Source organism: Blastocystis hominis (assembly GCF_000151665.1).
Source record: "Blastocystis hominis, Singapore isolate B (sub-type 7) whole genome shotgun sequence assembly, scaffold_22".
NCBI classification, from domain to species: Eukaryota; class Bigyra; order Opalinata; family Blastocystidae; genus Blastocystis; species Blastocystis hominis.
Window position 1 is genome coordinate 98,429 of NW_013171830.1, and position 12,496 is coordinate 110,924.

The 12,496-nt window shown below is 45.3% G+C and overlaps 4 protein-coding genes; 1 reads left to right on the forward strand and 3 right to left on the reverse strand.

Annotated features, from left to right (window-relative positions):
- Window positions 1-2,652: 2,652 nt before the first annotated feature.
- Window positions 2,653-4,426, reverse strand: GSBLH_T00002943001 (uncharacterized protein; the record flags this gene model as incomplete). XM_013041575.1 has 5 exons in its annotated part: window positions 2,653-3,230; window positions 3,264-3,972; window positions 4,003-4,099; window positions 4,136-4,216; window positions 4,249-4,426. The coding sequence occupies 5 exons, from the start codon at window positions 4,424-4,426 to the stop codon at window positions 2,748-2,750; spliced, it is 1,548 nt and encodes a 515-aa protein (XP_012897029.1). The 3' UTR covers window positions 2,653-2,747.
- Window positions 4,427-5,806: 1,380 nt separating this feature from the next.
- On the forward strand, window positions 5,807-7,505 carry GSBLH_T00002944001 (uncharacterized protein; the record flags this gene model as incomplete). The annotated part of the gene is made up of 4 exons (XM_013041576.1): window positions 5,807-6,013; window positions 6,045-6,476; window positions 6,507-6,725; window positions 6,756-7,505. The coding sequence occupies 4 exons, from the start codon at window positions 5,807-5,809 to the stop codon at window positions 7,503-7,505; spliced, it is 1,608 nt and encodes a 535-aa protein (XP_012897030.1).
- Window positions 7,506-8,049: 544 nt separating this feature from the next.
- GSBLH_T00002945001 (uncharacterized protein) lies at window positions 8,050-9,606 on the reverse strand (the record flags this gene model as incomplete). Its single annotated transcript, XM_013041577.1, has 8 exons — window positions 8,050-8,235; window positions 8,264-8,609; window positions 8,638-8,882; window positions 8,911-8,974; window positions 9,008-9,134; window positions 9,165-9,260; window positions 9,293-9,372; window positions 9,404-9,606. 8 exons carry the CDS (start codon window positions 9,604-9,606, stop codon window positions 8,050-8,052), a joined length of 1,347 nt encoding a protein of 448 aa, XP_012897031.1.
- A 1,516-nt stretch (window positions 9,607-11,122) lies between these two features.
- GSBLH_T00006540001 (uncharacterized protein) lies at window positions 11,123-11,659 on the reverse strand (the record flags this gene model as incomplete). Its single annotated transcript, XM_013041578.1, has 3 exons — window positions 11,123-11,306; window positions 11,342-11,520; window positions 11,555-11,659. The coding sequence occupies 3 exons, from the start codon at window positions 11,657-11,659 to the stop codon at window positions 11,123-11,125; spliced, it is 468 nt and encodes a 155-aa protein (XP_012897032.1).
- Between the last annotated feature and the right edge of the window lie 837 nt (window positions 11,660-12,496).

The window sequence follows — 12,496 nt, forward strand, 5'->3', positions numbered from 1 at the left end:
GTAGATGTATTCGAATATGATGGATAAGTCTTTGGATTCAGTTCCCTTCCTTACTGAAAGCACTTTCTCCCAGACTCATGAAAATGCCCTCAAACAAGCGTTGACTGTGTTTGATACAAATAGTATCTTTGGAGACAAGTCCCGAATTCGGAAATATCGGGATTCGTTACAGTCCAAAATCAAAGAGAAAAGATACCGGCTTGAGATACGAAATTGGAAACGACTCATTTCAGAACAACAAAAGAGGTGGGATGAGGAGCGACAGGAACTGAAGAAACAATTGAATGAAAAGGACGCACAGGCATCTTCGATGAAAGTCGAAATGGATCGAACGATTCGAGCAGCCGCTTCGTTGAGTGAGGAAATTCAAAAGAAAACAGATCAGATTGACCAACTTCAAGTCCAATTCCAACAGAAGAATTCTGAAGCCTCCACATTATTGCTGGAAAGCAAGCATTTACATGATGAAGTCAGCTCTTTGAAGAGTCAGTTGCAAGTTGCCGTTCAGGATAAAGCTTCAAATCAAGAGATGTTGAGAAAGAAGGAGACAGAGAATACAGTGTTGAGAAAACGAGTCGAAGAAGAAGCTGCTCATTCTCGAACTCTGTCGGAACAACAGCTAAAGAAGGAAAACCGAATTGCCGAATTGGAACGGAAAGTGAGGGAGAAAGAGGCTGAAATCCTAAGTCAGCAAAAGGAAGCAGAAAGTAAGAAGAAGAGATTGAATACGCTGTATGAAGAAGGCAGAAAGAAAGATAGTCTAATTGGAGAGCTCAATGGAAAGATCAGTGTTCTGCAGCGCAGAGAAGAAGAATCAAAAGATCAACTGAGAAGCTATGTGACGCAGCTCAGCCAACAAGAATCAAAGGTGCATGAACTGAATATGGAAGTTCGACTTAAACAAAAAACGATCACAGATCTCGAAAGTCAAATCCGATCAATGGAAGCCACTGAGAAAACACTGCGAAAGCAGTTAGCAGAGAGGGAAGAAAGCCAGTTGAAACTGAGCAAGAGAGGAGATGAACTGGCTGCCCAACTTGGAGAAAAGGAAAGGCAAAACAGCGAGCTGAAGACGAGAAACTACAAACTCACTGAAGAAGGCGGGAAAGCGAAGCAGAAGATCGAGTTGCTTACGATTCAGGTTCAGAACCGCGACAACATGATCAGTCGATTGAAGACAAACTATAACAGCTTGTTAAGTCAGGCACAAGAAAAGGATAGAACGATCCAACGATTAGAAACAGACAAGAGAACAATCGAGGAATCACAAAAGCTGACGGAAAGCAAAGTTCTGGAACGAAATGCGAAGATTAGCGAAATGGAGAAAGCGATCGAAGTGCTGAAAATCGATGCGAAAGGCGAGCCATTGGTGATTGACTCCGGATCCTTCAACTCAGTTACAAAATACGTTTTTTCGAAGAATATCGAAACTTTGGAAATCGCTGATGATTGCTTCATCAATCTCTCTACGTTCCATATCGATGGACTGCGAAAACTAGAAAGCATTCGAATCGGAATGAACAGCTTTACGAGAGTGAAGAGCGACGATCACTGGGATTGGAAAAAGGTGAACGATTCCTCGCGTTCTTTCCGAATTCTGAATTGTCCGCGATTGAAATCAATCGTGATTGGGGAGTTTAGCTTTAGCGATTATGCCAAGGATTTTGAATTGTCAAATCTTCCTGAATTGGAGGTTTTGAAGCTCGGAGTTATGAATAAGGATTCGTCGAACTTCTATTTCGCTTCTTTCGTTGTGCGAGGTAGGCATTGTCGGCTCTTTTGAATATTTCACAGATCTCCCCAGTCTGAAATCGATCGAATTGGGAAACTGGACGTTCTACTGCTCTTTTGAAACAGTGATCCAAAGTACACACATTCGTTGATTTCTCAGTAGATCTTCCCAGTTTGGAAACCATTCGTCTCGGAGAACACGCTCTCGAAGGAAAAGACGATGATCGATGTTCTCTGGTTCTACAAGGTCGACTTCGAAATGCTAATTCATTGGTAGATCTTCCAAAGCTGAGCTCGATTTCGTCTATTGGATCTAGCTTCCATTATTTGCGTCGTGTGATGCTGGCAGGTAAAATTCAAGGTTTGTATTTTGTCAAAGAACTTCCAAAGGTGGAGAAAGTGGAGCTGCCCGCTGCATTCGAGAAGGTTCATACGCAAAAGATTCAGGGTATGTTTCGTTGAGTGGACTTACCAAAATAGAGAATGTCGCTCAGTGCTTAGTTGACATGATTCATCCAAAGAGTGAAGAAACGTGTTTTGTTTGTTCACATAAGGAATAGTGTTATTGTTGGTATTTGGAAGTAGTCGAAATAAAACAGAGGAGTTTTGCAAATGGGGAGTAGCGAATAAATGGGATGATACCAACACTTTTCAGACAGTCCAAAGTGAAGAAAAGTAAAGTTAGTTATGATGGTAAAGAGGTATTTGATCGAGAGTACCTAATACTGAGGTGATAGCAATTGAATCTATACTAGTCCAATACATGGTCTATTAACTACACTGATCCATCCTTCTTTATTACAATCGTATCCACATTACGATCAAATCTTCAGCAGAAATGCTTTCTATTTGAATCAGTCGATTGCTTAATCATTCACTCTTTCTCATCAACTATCACACATACGTTTCAAACAAACAATCTTCCATCGTCGATGTACCCGAATATTATATCCCTTGGAATGAGGCAATTCAGGAATTGAAATCGTTTCAGTCGATGGATCAGTCACCAGACTGGCTTATAAAGTCACTCTGACTGTTTCATTCGTGTTCGACACGATCGATGGGCTCGATGATTCAACAGGCTTCGCTGCTTCGTTCACCTCGCTCGATTCAGCGATCGTCGGAGTTGTTGAGAGTTCATCAGCAGATTGTACCGAGTTCTTCAAGGGAGAATCTGCGTTGGTAATATCAACCATCACACCACTCTCCCCTTGCTCCGCTCCCTTCTTCTCCACTTCGCTCATCTCGATGTTTTTCTCTTTCTTTTCTTCCTCTTCATAGCTCGCTATCTTGCCAAAGTCCTTCGATCCCTTCCATGTAGCCACATAGCCGATGTCCAGCATGCCCAAGAAACACACCCCAGCAGTCACGTAGTACACAGCCTCGCGGCTGCTGCTGTAGATCTCTGACAGCACCAAAGGAGCGGAAATCAATGCCGCCTGCATGGCGAAGTTGTCCCAGGAAAGCACTTTGCCGGCCACAGAAGGAGTAAAGCTCGTCTAAAGGATGAAAGAGAAGACAAGAGGCAATACACTAAGAATCGAAGTGGAGGCAGGACAAACGAGGCTCCAGCCAACTAGGTAAACAAAGATAGGAGCGAATCCCATAAAGGCGTTTGGCGCCAATGCGATAGACACGTGAGCAGCGACTTCGATGAACATTCCCACAACGGCAAGGTGAGGAATGGGAATTTTGCAACGAGTCGAAAGACAGGGATAAAGGACCGACTGCAGAAGGAAGCACCAAATGCCTTGAATGCAGAGCATTGTGGCGAAGAGCGTTGTTGTCACGCCGAATTTGTCACTCAGATAGATCGCATAGCGGGAATTGTAGCAACCACTCGTCCATGATGTGCAGAACTCCAAAAAGAAACAAAACGGCATGATCGGCTTGAAGTGCACTCGCTCCGAAGCAGAAGAGGAGGAGGAGGAGGAGTGAGACTCTTTCGAGACGGACACAGAGGCAGACGTCGATGTTGCAGTGGAACCAGCAGCGGAATGTTGTTGTTGTTTGCGTTGTTTGCGTTGTAAATAAGCCATGTTCGATTCCTTCAAGAAGAAGAAAGAGAGGATAAAGGCGATGCCTGAGACAGCACCAGCCACAAAGAAGGGGAAACGCAGATTTACGGAGATCAAAGCAGCACTCACTGCAGGACCCAACACATATGCTATTGAGTTTGTAGCTGCCAGGCGTGCCATAAACACATTACGCTCACTAGCCTCAGTCACATCAGAAACAACACTAGATCACAAGGAAACGCCAGCAACTTACGACTGAGCAATAATCATAGAACCAGCAAATAAACCAGTTAAAGCACGCCATAGAATCAACGTCCACATATCATAGGAGAGGCCTTGGAGAATTATACCTATCAAATAAGCGCAAACAACGGAAAAAAGCCTACCAGCACAAGACCCAAACAAAGACAAAATCAAAAATGGCTTACGCCCATAGTGATCACTCAACGGACCCATAGCAAGTAAACCTAGACTTCACAAACAAAGGAAAACTCAATACTCAGGAGTTGCATTAAGGAATAAATACTAAATACTAAACCTTCCTGGAACGGAGTTGATTCCATTTCCAATATCATGTAAGGCAAAACAGCTCCTGCAAAACTGTTGTTTAGGGAGTCCATAAACACGGTGATGAAAGTCATCACCAGAATACTCTTGCGCCTCGAACGAACCTCCATACGAGAGAGTTAAAGATTATCTGTAAAATACAGCAAAGAAAGAACGATTGGATGAACCAAATAATGGTGCAAATCCTGCCTAATAATGCTTCAGACCGTTTCATCCAAAAATATGAGGATTGGTAAAAAAGAATTTTCGTAAGATGACTACAAAACAGGTTCTCTTGACTATATTCAAAACGATCAATAAAAAAAAGCAGAAATGAGCAAATTGTAACACAGAAGGAAGATATATTATGTATATTATGCTATACATATGTTTCATGTATTGTGACAACCCTTGAATGTTATCATATGATGTTCGAAAGGTACTGTGACAAACAAACAGTACCACGAGACCCGTATCTATGAATCCTGCTAATATATATGTTTTGGGAGTGTAATCTTGATCCCTGTAGTATTTCAATTTGAGTATGTATAAATTAGATAATGATACCAGTAGATAGAATCATTTGCTAGAGGGTTGTACAAACACGATTCTCTGAGATTATTGTACAACAATCTAAAAACGCTAGTTCATAATCGAATGCTACAATTACTGGATAAAAGAATAAGAACACTATTGGCTTGATACACCTCCATACTCAAAGCAATACATAGACTGCTTTATTTCTGCAAATCAATAAGAATATCACAAGTAGCTCAAACATCGATGAATCCAGTACAGGCACAACAAATCAATATTCGATTTCTCATGATTGTTACAACTATACAACTCCACCACTGAGTAAAGTCGAGTTTGTTTATATATGAAATTGTATTATTGTGTAATGTGGCAATGAGGAAAGATAGAATCATGGTCACTGCCTAGCAACTTCCTCTTCCAACCAAGAAGAAATCCTAACAATCCTTTCCCTATTAGTGATTGTTATTTTGCTATTAAGAATGAGTGCGAAGATCACCAAACATAATATTCACATATTGTGTCATCCCCTCTTCCATCCCCTATCACACATTACATTCCAACACCCTCTCCCAACCATTTTCAAAAACAACAGAATCAATCGCAAATAAACTCTCTATTCACTTTCTTTTCACTTTTTCCGTGGTTAGCCATCGAACATGGAAGTAGTCAACCCGAACGGTGTGAAAGTATATAATCTATCGACTGGAAAGAGTTTTCCGAAGGTTGCTGTGTATTTCGTTCATTTACTTCCTAGTTCCTATCTCCCGCTCAAAAGCGTAAATTAGCAAAAAATGAAGGTGTGTGTCAAATTGGTGTGGTAATTCTCTAGAATACCGAAGACGCATTGAGTTGATCCAGGACTTCGAATTCAACCAGTCCTGTCAAAAGATCAAGGTGTCAAGAGACGGAAACTACATTGTTGCAAGCGGTAAGTGTGGAACTCTATACTCACGTTGTCAGGAGTTTATCCTCCCATGGTAAAGTGCTTCGAGACGCAGCAGATGAGCGAGAAGTTCCGACGTCATTTAGAGTGCGAGATTGTCCAATTTCAGTTTTTGTCGGACGATTTCAGCAAGTTTGCCTTCCTTCTCGCGGACAGAACGCTCGAATTCCACGCACGGTACGGATTTCATTACCGTACTCGCATTCCCAAGTTCGGGCGAGACATCACCTATCATCGTGTTTGTTCCTCTCTCCCCGCCTCACCCGCAGGAGCGATGCGAGCTCTACGCGGTAGGCAGCAGTCCGGAGATCTACCGTCTGGATCTGGAGCAAGGAACGTTCATGTCTCCGATCCCTGCGCACTGCGCCGAGCTGACTCAAATCGTTCTCTCCCCCGTGCACCAAATGCTGGCCGTGGGGAACATCCAAGGCGAGGTGGAGTGCTACGACTCGCGCAGTCGCGACTGCCTGCAGTGCGTGAAGATCTTCGACTCGGAGACGCGCGCCATTCGCTTCCGCGACGACGGCATGCAGATGGCCGTCGGCAGCGAGACCGGCGTCGTCAAGCTCTTCGACATCCGCAGCAGCCGGCCGCTCCTCGAGTTCGAGCACGCCTACGAGACGCCCATCACGAGCCTCAAATTCGCGGGCGATCATCTCCTCTCTTCGGATCGGAAAACGCTCCGCATCACCGACCTCCACGTTCCTTCCTCGTCTCTCTGCGAGCCGTAGACCCGCGAAGCGCTCTGCACGCTGGAGCCGGACGCGCCGATCAACCACATGAACGTCGTTCCGCAGAGCGGACTGCTCTTCGTGGCCGCCGAGCAGCCCAAGGTGCTGGCGTTCTTCGTCCCCGCGCTGGGCCCCGCGCCGAAGTGGTGCTCGTTCCTGGACAATCTCACGGAGGAGCTGGAAGAGCAGAGCGCGGGCGTGTACGAGGACTACAAATTCGTAGAGGAGGGAGAGAGGAGTGAGGGATAGGTGACGCGGCAGGAGCTGGCGGAGCTGGGGCTGGAGCATCTGATCGGAACGGATCTGCTGCGCGCGTACATGCACGGCTATTTCATGGACAACAAGCTGTATGAGCGGTCGAAGGTGGTGGCGAAGCCGTCGATGTACGAGGAGTATCAGAAGGAAAAGAACCGCCAGCGCGAAGAAAAGCGGAAGGAGAAGCGGATCACGATGAAGCAGAAGAAGACGGGCGTGAACGCGGAGCTCGCAGAAAAGTGGGAGAGCGGGAAGAAGGCGGTGGACGAGCGATTCAGCGCGCTGTTCGAGAACGGAGACTACGAGATCGATAAGAATAGCGAGGAGTATCGAAGAGCGCACGCGAGCGAAATGCGAGGAAAGAAAAAGGCAGCGGTGGAAGAAGAAGAAGAAGAAGAAGAAGACAGCGAGGAAGCGATGCTGGGAGAGGACTTTGATTTGCTGGATACGCATGATGCGATGATTGCGAAGAAGAACGCGAAGAGGGAAAGCGAAGAAAGCGAGGAGAGCGAAGAGAGCGAGGAAAACGATGAGAAAAGAGAAAAGACGGCGAGTCGGAAGGAGCGAGAAGAAAAGGAGCGGATTAAGCCGAAAGTGAGATTCTATGGAGTGAAAGAGGGAAGCAAGATTCAAATCCCAACAAGCAAGAACGAGATGAAGAAGGAGGTGGAAAAGAGAAAGGAGAGAAGGACAATGTCACTGGGACAAAGAGCGAAAGCGAACGAACGAAAAGGAAGAAAGTAGATTGTGCTTGTTTCTTAGAATCATAACTCTGTTATTGGGTAGTCGATGTGTTGTAAACGGTATTGAATAAAAAACACAGAAAGGAGAGTAGAAGGGCAAAAGACTTGAATGATAACAAAAAAGGGAAAAAGGAGATTTTGCAAGAATCGAACTTGCGTCTACCGCGGCTAAGTTATTCTGACAGGGAGAATGAAAGATCGGTAGCTCTTCCATTGAGCTATAAACCTCCGAAAACTCGTCTTATATTATTATATAAAATATACTGCTATTTAGCCTCACACTTGTTAGGATTGTTATGTGTTTTTGTTTCCCTTGTTATTAACTATTCGTTTTTCATAATGATAAATACTTAGAGTAATAGAATAATATAAATATTATCAAAATGGATCACTTTTCGATTAATCACACAAATGCATCTGTCTGGATAATATGCGTACAAAATATAACAAGAATAATGAACTTTCGCATACAAAAGTAACCCATCCCTCATTCAATATACTCATATCTCCAAAAAGCAATTCCAACAAACAAGCAAAGCTACAAGCTACAACGTGGGCTTCTTAATCAACTGCTGCAGCGGTTCCTGATGATCTCCCACTCGTTTCAAGTACAAATAAGCATCCGTCCCATACCCCTCGATCGACACGATCTCCAGCGACCCTCCAAAGTACTGAGCGTACAGTCTGGACAGCGGCAGTCCATATCCCAACCCGCACATCGGCGAATCCACCTACATGCCATGCCCATCCATCGCCCACTCCAAAGTCCGTTCCGTCCTTCTCAAACGCATTCACCGTCGACGTCGTATAGAAATAATCCCAAATCCGATTGATATTCCGCCTCTGAATGCCGCCTCCTTCATCGCTAATCTTCATGATCACGTCCGCGTTCGTGTCTCCATCGCTAATAATCACCTTAATCGGTGGCAATTCATCGTCGTGCTCGTGCACCTCCACCGTAGCACGCATGCTGTTCTTCAGCAATTCGAACAGGATGTGGCGTAAAATGCTCGGAATATACGAGAACGATCGGTTCTTATGCGAATAAACCTGCACCGGAACCGTCTGCCCGTACTGCCGATTGCACACAAATTCCGCTTGTTCTCTACATTTAACCGCGGAAACGCGCTCACATCGCGAGCTGCGTCACGTCGTGCGGGTTGGTGTGGCGATTGATGATGCCCGTGTAGCCAGGGATCGGGTTTTTCATCTGTTCTTCGAGCGATAAATGCTGTTCTAATAGAATTCGAATGCCGATGCGGCTCGTGTAGAACGAATCCAGATAGGGCTTTAAGGGCTCCAGCTCGTTCTCGACGGCGCCTTTTTCTTGGAGACGCTGGCGGAGAGAGAAGACGGAGCGAGCCATCATCTCCATGGTCTAGATGGAAGGAGGGAAGGGAACGTACGCCGCTGTGGCGATCGTAGATGTTTCGAAGAACCTTTGTGAACTCCACGGCTTCCTTGTAGGTTCTAAAGAGGAGAGAAGAGAAAAGAGAAATGTACTTGGGACGACCAAAATCCAGCATATCGATAAACGAATAGAGGTACCAATCTCGAATCGTCTTCGTTGTGTTCACTTCGGACATTCCGTAAGGCATGTTTTCCAAATCAAAAATGCGGTATGCCAGGCCTATGTTACACCAAGAAAAACAGAATGTACGGATAGGAAGCTCTCGAAAGCAGAACTGTGCCGAAAGCAGGAATTTCTTTTCGTCACAGTTTCGTCCAAACTCCTCAAGATGATCCAACGTGATCGCTGTAGAATTATCGAGTTCTAAACACAATTACCATATTGATCAAGTCGTTGGAATCGTTTGATTTCCTTACGTGCCTGCGCGATTCTCTCGGGTGAGTAATTCCCGATTCCCCTGTGAGTTACACAATTCCGATTCTCCGAACCTAACAAACATTGGAACTCCCATGTCTGCAAAAGAGAGCCTCTTCAAAGCTGATAATGCAATCCTTCCCCTCGATAACATTGCCTTTTGGATTATCATGAAAACGGCGATTTGGCATTCCCTTCGATTCCTTCGATTTTGCAGATTTTCGATCAATATCGTGCATTTTAACAAACAGAGATTGTTCAAAAACGTAAAGTACATTAAATAATCGGATAGTCATCTTCGTCTAGGATGACACCCTGTGTAGGCGGTTTCTTCGTATATCTGCACAGCAATTCAGGCGACCGGAATATCTTCATCACCGTATACCAAATTTTATACTCATCCTTGGAATGATTCCTACATGCCACTCTCTCTCCACGCCTACGGATAGTTCATCATCCTGCACACCTCCATTACATCGATCAACTGCAACAGCGGCAGCGGATCGGAGAGCGTGTTATACACGATGCTCCACGCCGTGGGAATCACGTTTTTGATCATCGCGCCCAGCGAAACCATAATCGTCGCGTACAAACCCACAATTCCCACGTTTCCCAGCGAGCTCAGCCCCTCATAAACGAACTCTACACGCTATTTCCCAGCCGCTTCGCAGTACGCGTGAGTCCGTAATCGGAAATGGTCCAGAACTCGAGAATGGCGTCGGACCATTCATTCATCCCTTCGAACGGATAGAATTCGTCGCTGTCGACGTACTCCGTTCCGTTCTTTCCCACGCAGAAGCAGCGCCAGATGAGCGCGTTGAAGCCGCCCGTCGCTTCTTTGGTGAGTTGGATCTAAGAGAAAAGAGGAGAGAGAGAGAAGCGAACGGCCACGTCGCGATATTCGAGGTATTCGGCGTCGACTGCGTACACGGAGCTGCTTCCCAGGCGAACAACGCGCGGAATTCTATTCGAATCACTCGACACCGAGAGAAGAGAACAAGTTTCGCAGAACCAATGTGTCGTTCTGGTACTGCAGAATGTTCACCAGCGTGGCGACGTCCTCGCTCGCCAGCGCGTAATTGAGAGTGAACGTGTTTGTGTTCCAATCGGAACGTTCCAATTGGAGCTTCATTCGGATCGACAAATCGCTCGATTCGAGAACGCGAGCGCAGATGTAGTCGAAGTAGCGCATCGAGATCATCCATGTGAACATATTCTATAGAATCGTGGAAACGAAACGTGGAAACCATGTCGCGAAGAATGATTCGTTGCTGTGTGTTGGAATAAGCGGAAGAAAGCAGCGATGTGATCGTCGCTGGCCGTCAAACAAAAAACAAAAAAGAAAACATTGGTTTTTGAAAGTGCTCATCCAAATCTCGTGATCCGTCGTGTTGCAATCGATCAAAATGCTGTTATCATTCGCATAGATCTCCACTTCCTCTCCGTCCATCTTGCCGTCACCCTGTTTCCCCGTTTCTACGATGAGATGCGCGGAAATCTGCGCGTTCGTCACGCCGTTCTCGGTCAACGCGGGCGAAATCGACGAGAAAAGCATCAACGGGAGGATCAAAATGAACTACATCGAAACGAAGCGGCTGCGATACGATGAGAAGAAGCATCAAGAGCGTGCCGAGACAGATTTTCTCGATGGGTTTCCGCTTTCGCTGCTCGCGTTGGTTCTTATCACGATCGTAATGGAGCGCCTGATGGGTGAGAAGATGAAGAAATGAAGGGAACGCGACACTTGGAATCGTAGAGAATCGCGTGGGCGGAGTAGACTTTGAACCAATGGATCAGGTTGAGCGAAGTGTTGCTGATGGCCCAGTCGAGAATTTGGTGGATTTCGAAGAGGAAGGGGATGTATCGATAGCACTGAAATCAAAGAGAATGAAAAGGGAAACGTAGAAAAGAACGCGGTTGAAGATGGAATAGTTTTTGTTGATGATGTTGTTGATGAAATTGTCGGAAGTGGGATAACTGATGGGTAAAAAAGAAAAGAACGAAAAAGAAACCCGTGACTGATTTGAAGAGAGGAGAGAATGATGTAAAGCATTTGGAGAATCGTAAAGAACACCACACTGTCTTTACTTCCAAAAGAAGTGTTTGTTGTGTAGGGGATTCCGATGAATAAGTAAATCATGATTAGAATCGAATAGATGATGTGGAATACGACTTTGCCAAGCAAATGGCCCTATGCATTCAGTTTCTATGGATCGGGTTTTTACTTTGATGTAGAAGAAACGGTCCAGCATCATCACTAAAATCTGCAGAATCACCGCGTACAGCGACGTTGCCGAATAGAAATTATTCTCCAAGTCGATCATCAGCATTTCCCAGTGCAGTTAACGAATCCAACCAATAAAAATCATTGTTTGTTTGTTTGTTTGTTTGTTTGGTGAAAGATATGCTACTCTGCGTCATCGTCGGGAAAAACACCATGATATAAATCACCGAAATCACTTGAATGGAGATGATCCAGCTGTACAGCGATTGCCCATTCTTTGTTGGATGCGCCTGGCCGCTCTATTCGATGAATTTACGTCTGCGAAGCGTACACTCATCGCGTAAAGACTCGGGAAAACCGTCTGCAAATAAACCATCGTCTACATGGCATCCAAAACGATCGACTTCGTTACCTTATAACTCAATTTCTGGAAGAGTTTCTGAACGAAACTCGATTCTTCCCTACACTCAATCACAATCAACGATCCGAACATTTTGCGGCGATGGAACATGTAGTACACCACGCTCCGAATCTTTTCTTCCTCCAACTGCACCGAGGAGGGCTGCAAGTTTTTCGATTCATAGATATCGAAATCGAGAGAGCAGGATCGCGTTCGCAGGCCATTCGACGATTCTCCGTCCTGCACTGGATGCAAAATCTAAAGAGAAGCCATCTTTCTATTCTCTCTACTTTCTGCAGAATACAAACGTTTATATCCTTGTCCCAGAGACCGCATTTCTTGATGTAGGATCGCATAATGATGATGAGAATCATGATCGTGATGTCGCTCGCGATCGCGGGTCCGTTAAGCGCCGTATCCACAATTCGACCGTTCAGAATGCCCAAAAAGTCGAGAAGTTGGAACTGCTGGCGATCCAGTTTGGCTTGATGTTCGCATGATTCCTACCAATCATCCAATCAGCCATCAGAATCCACCAGGAAG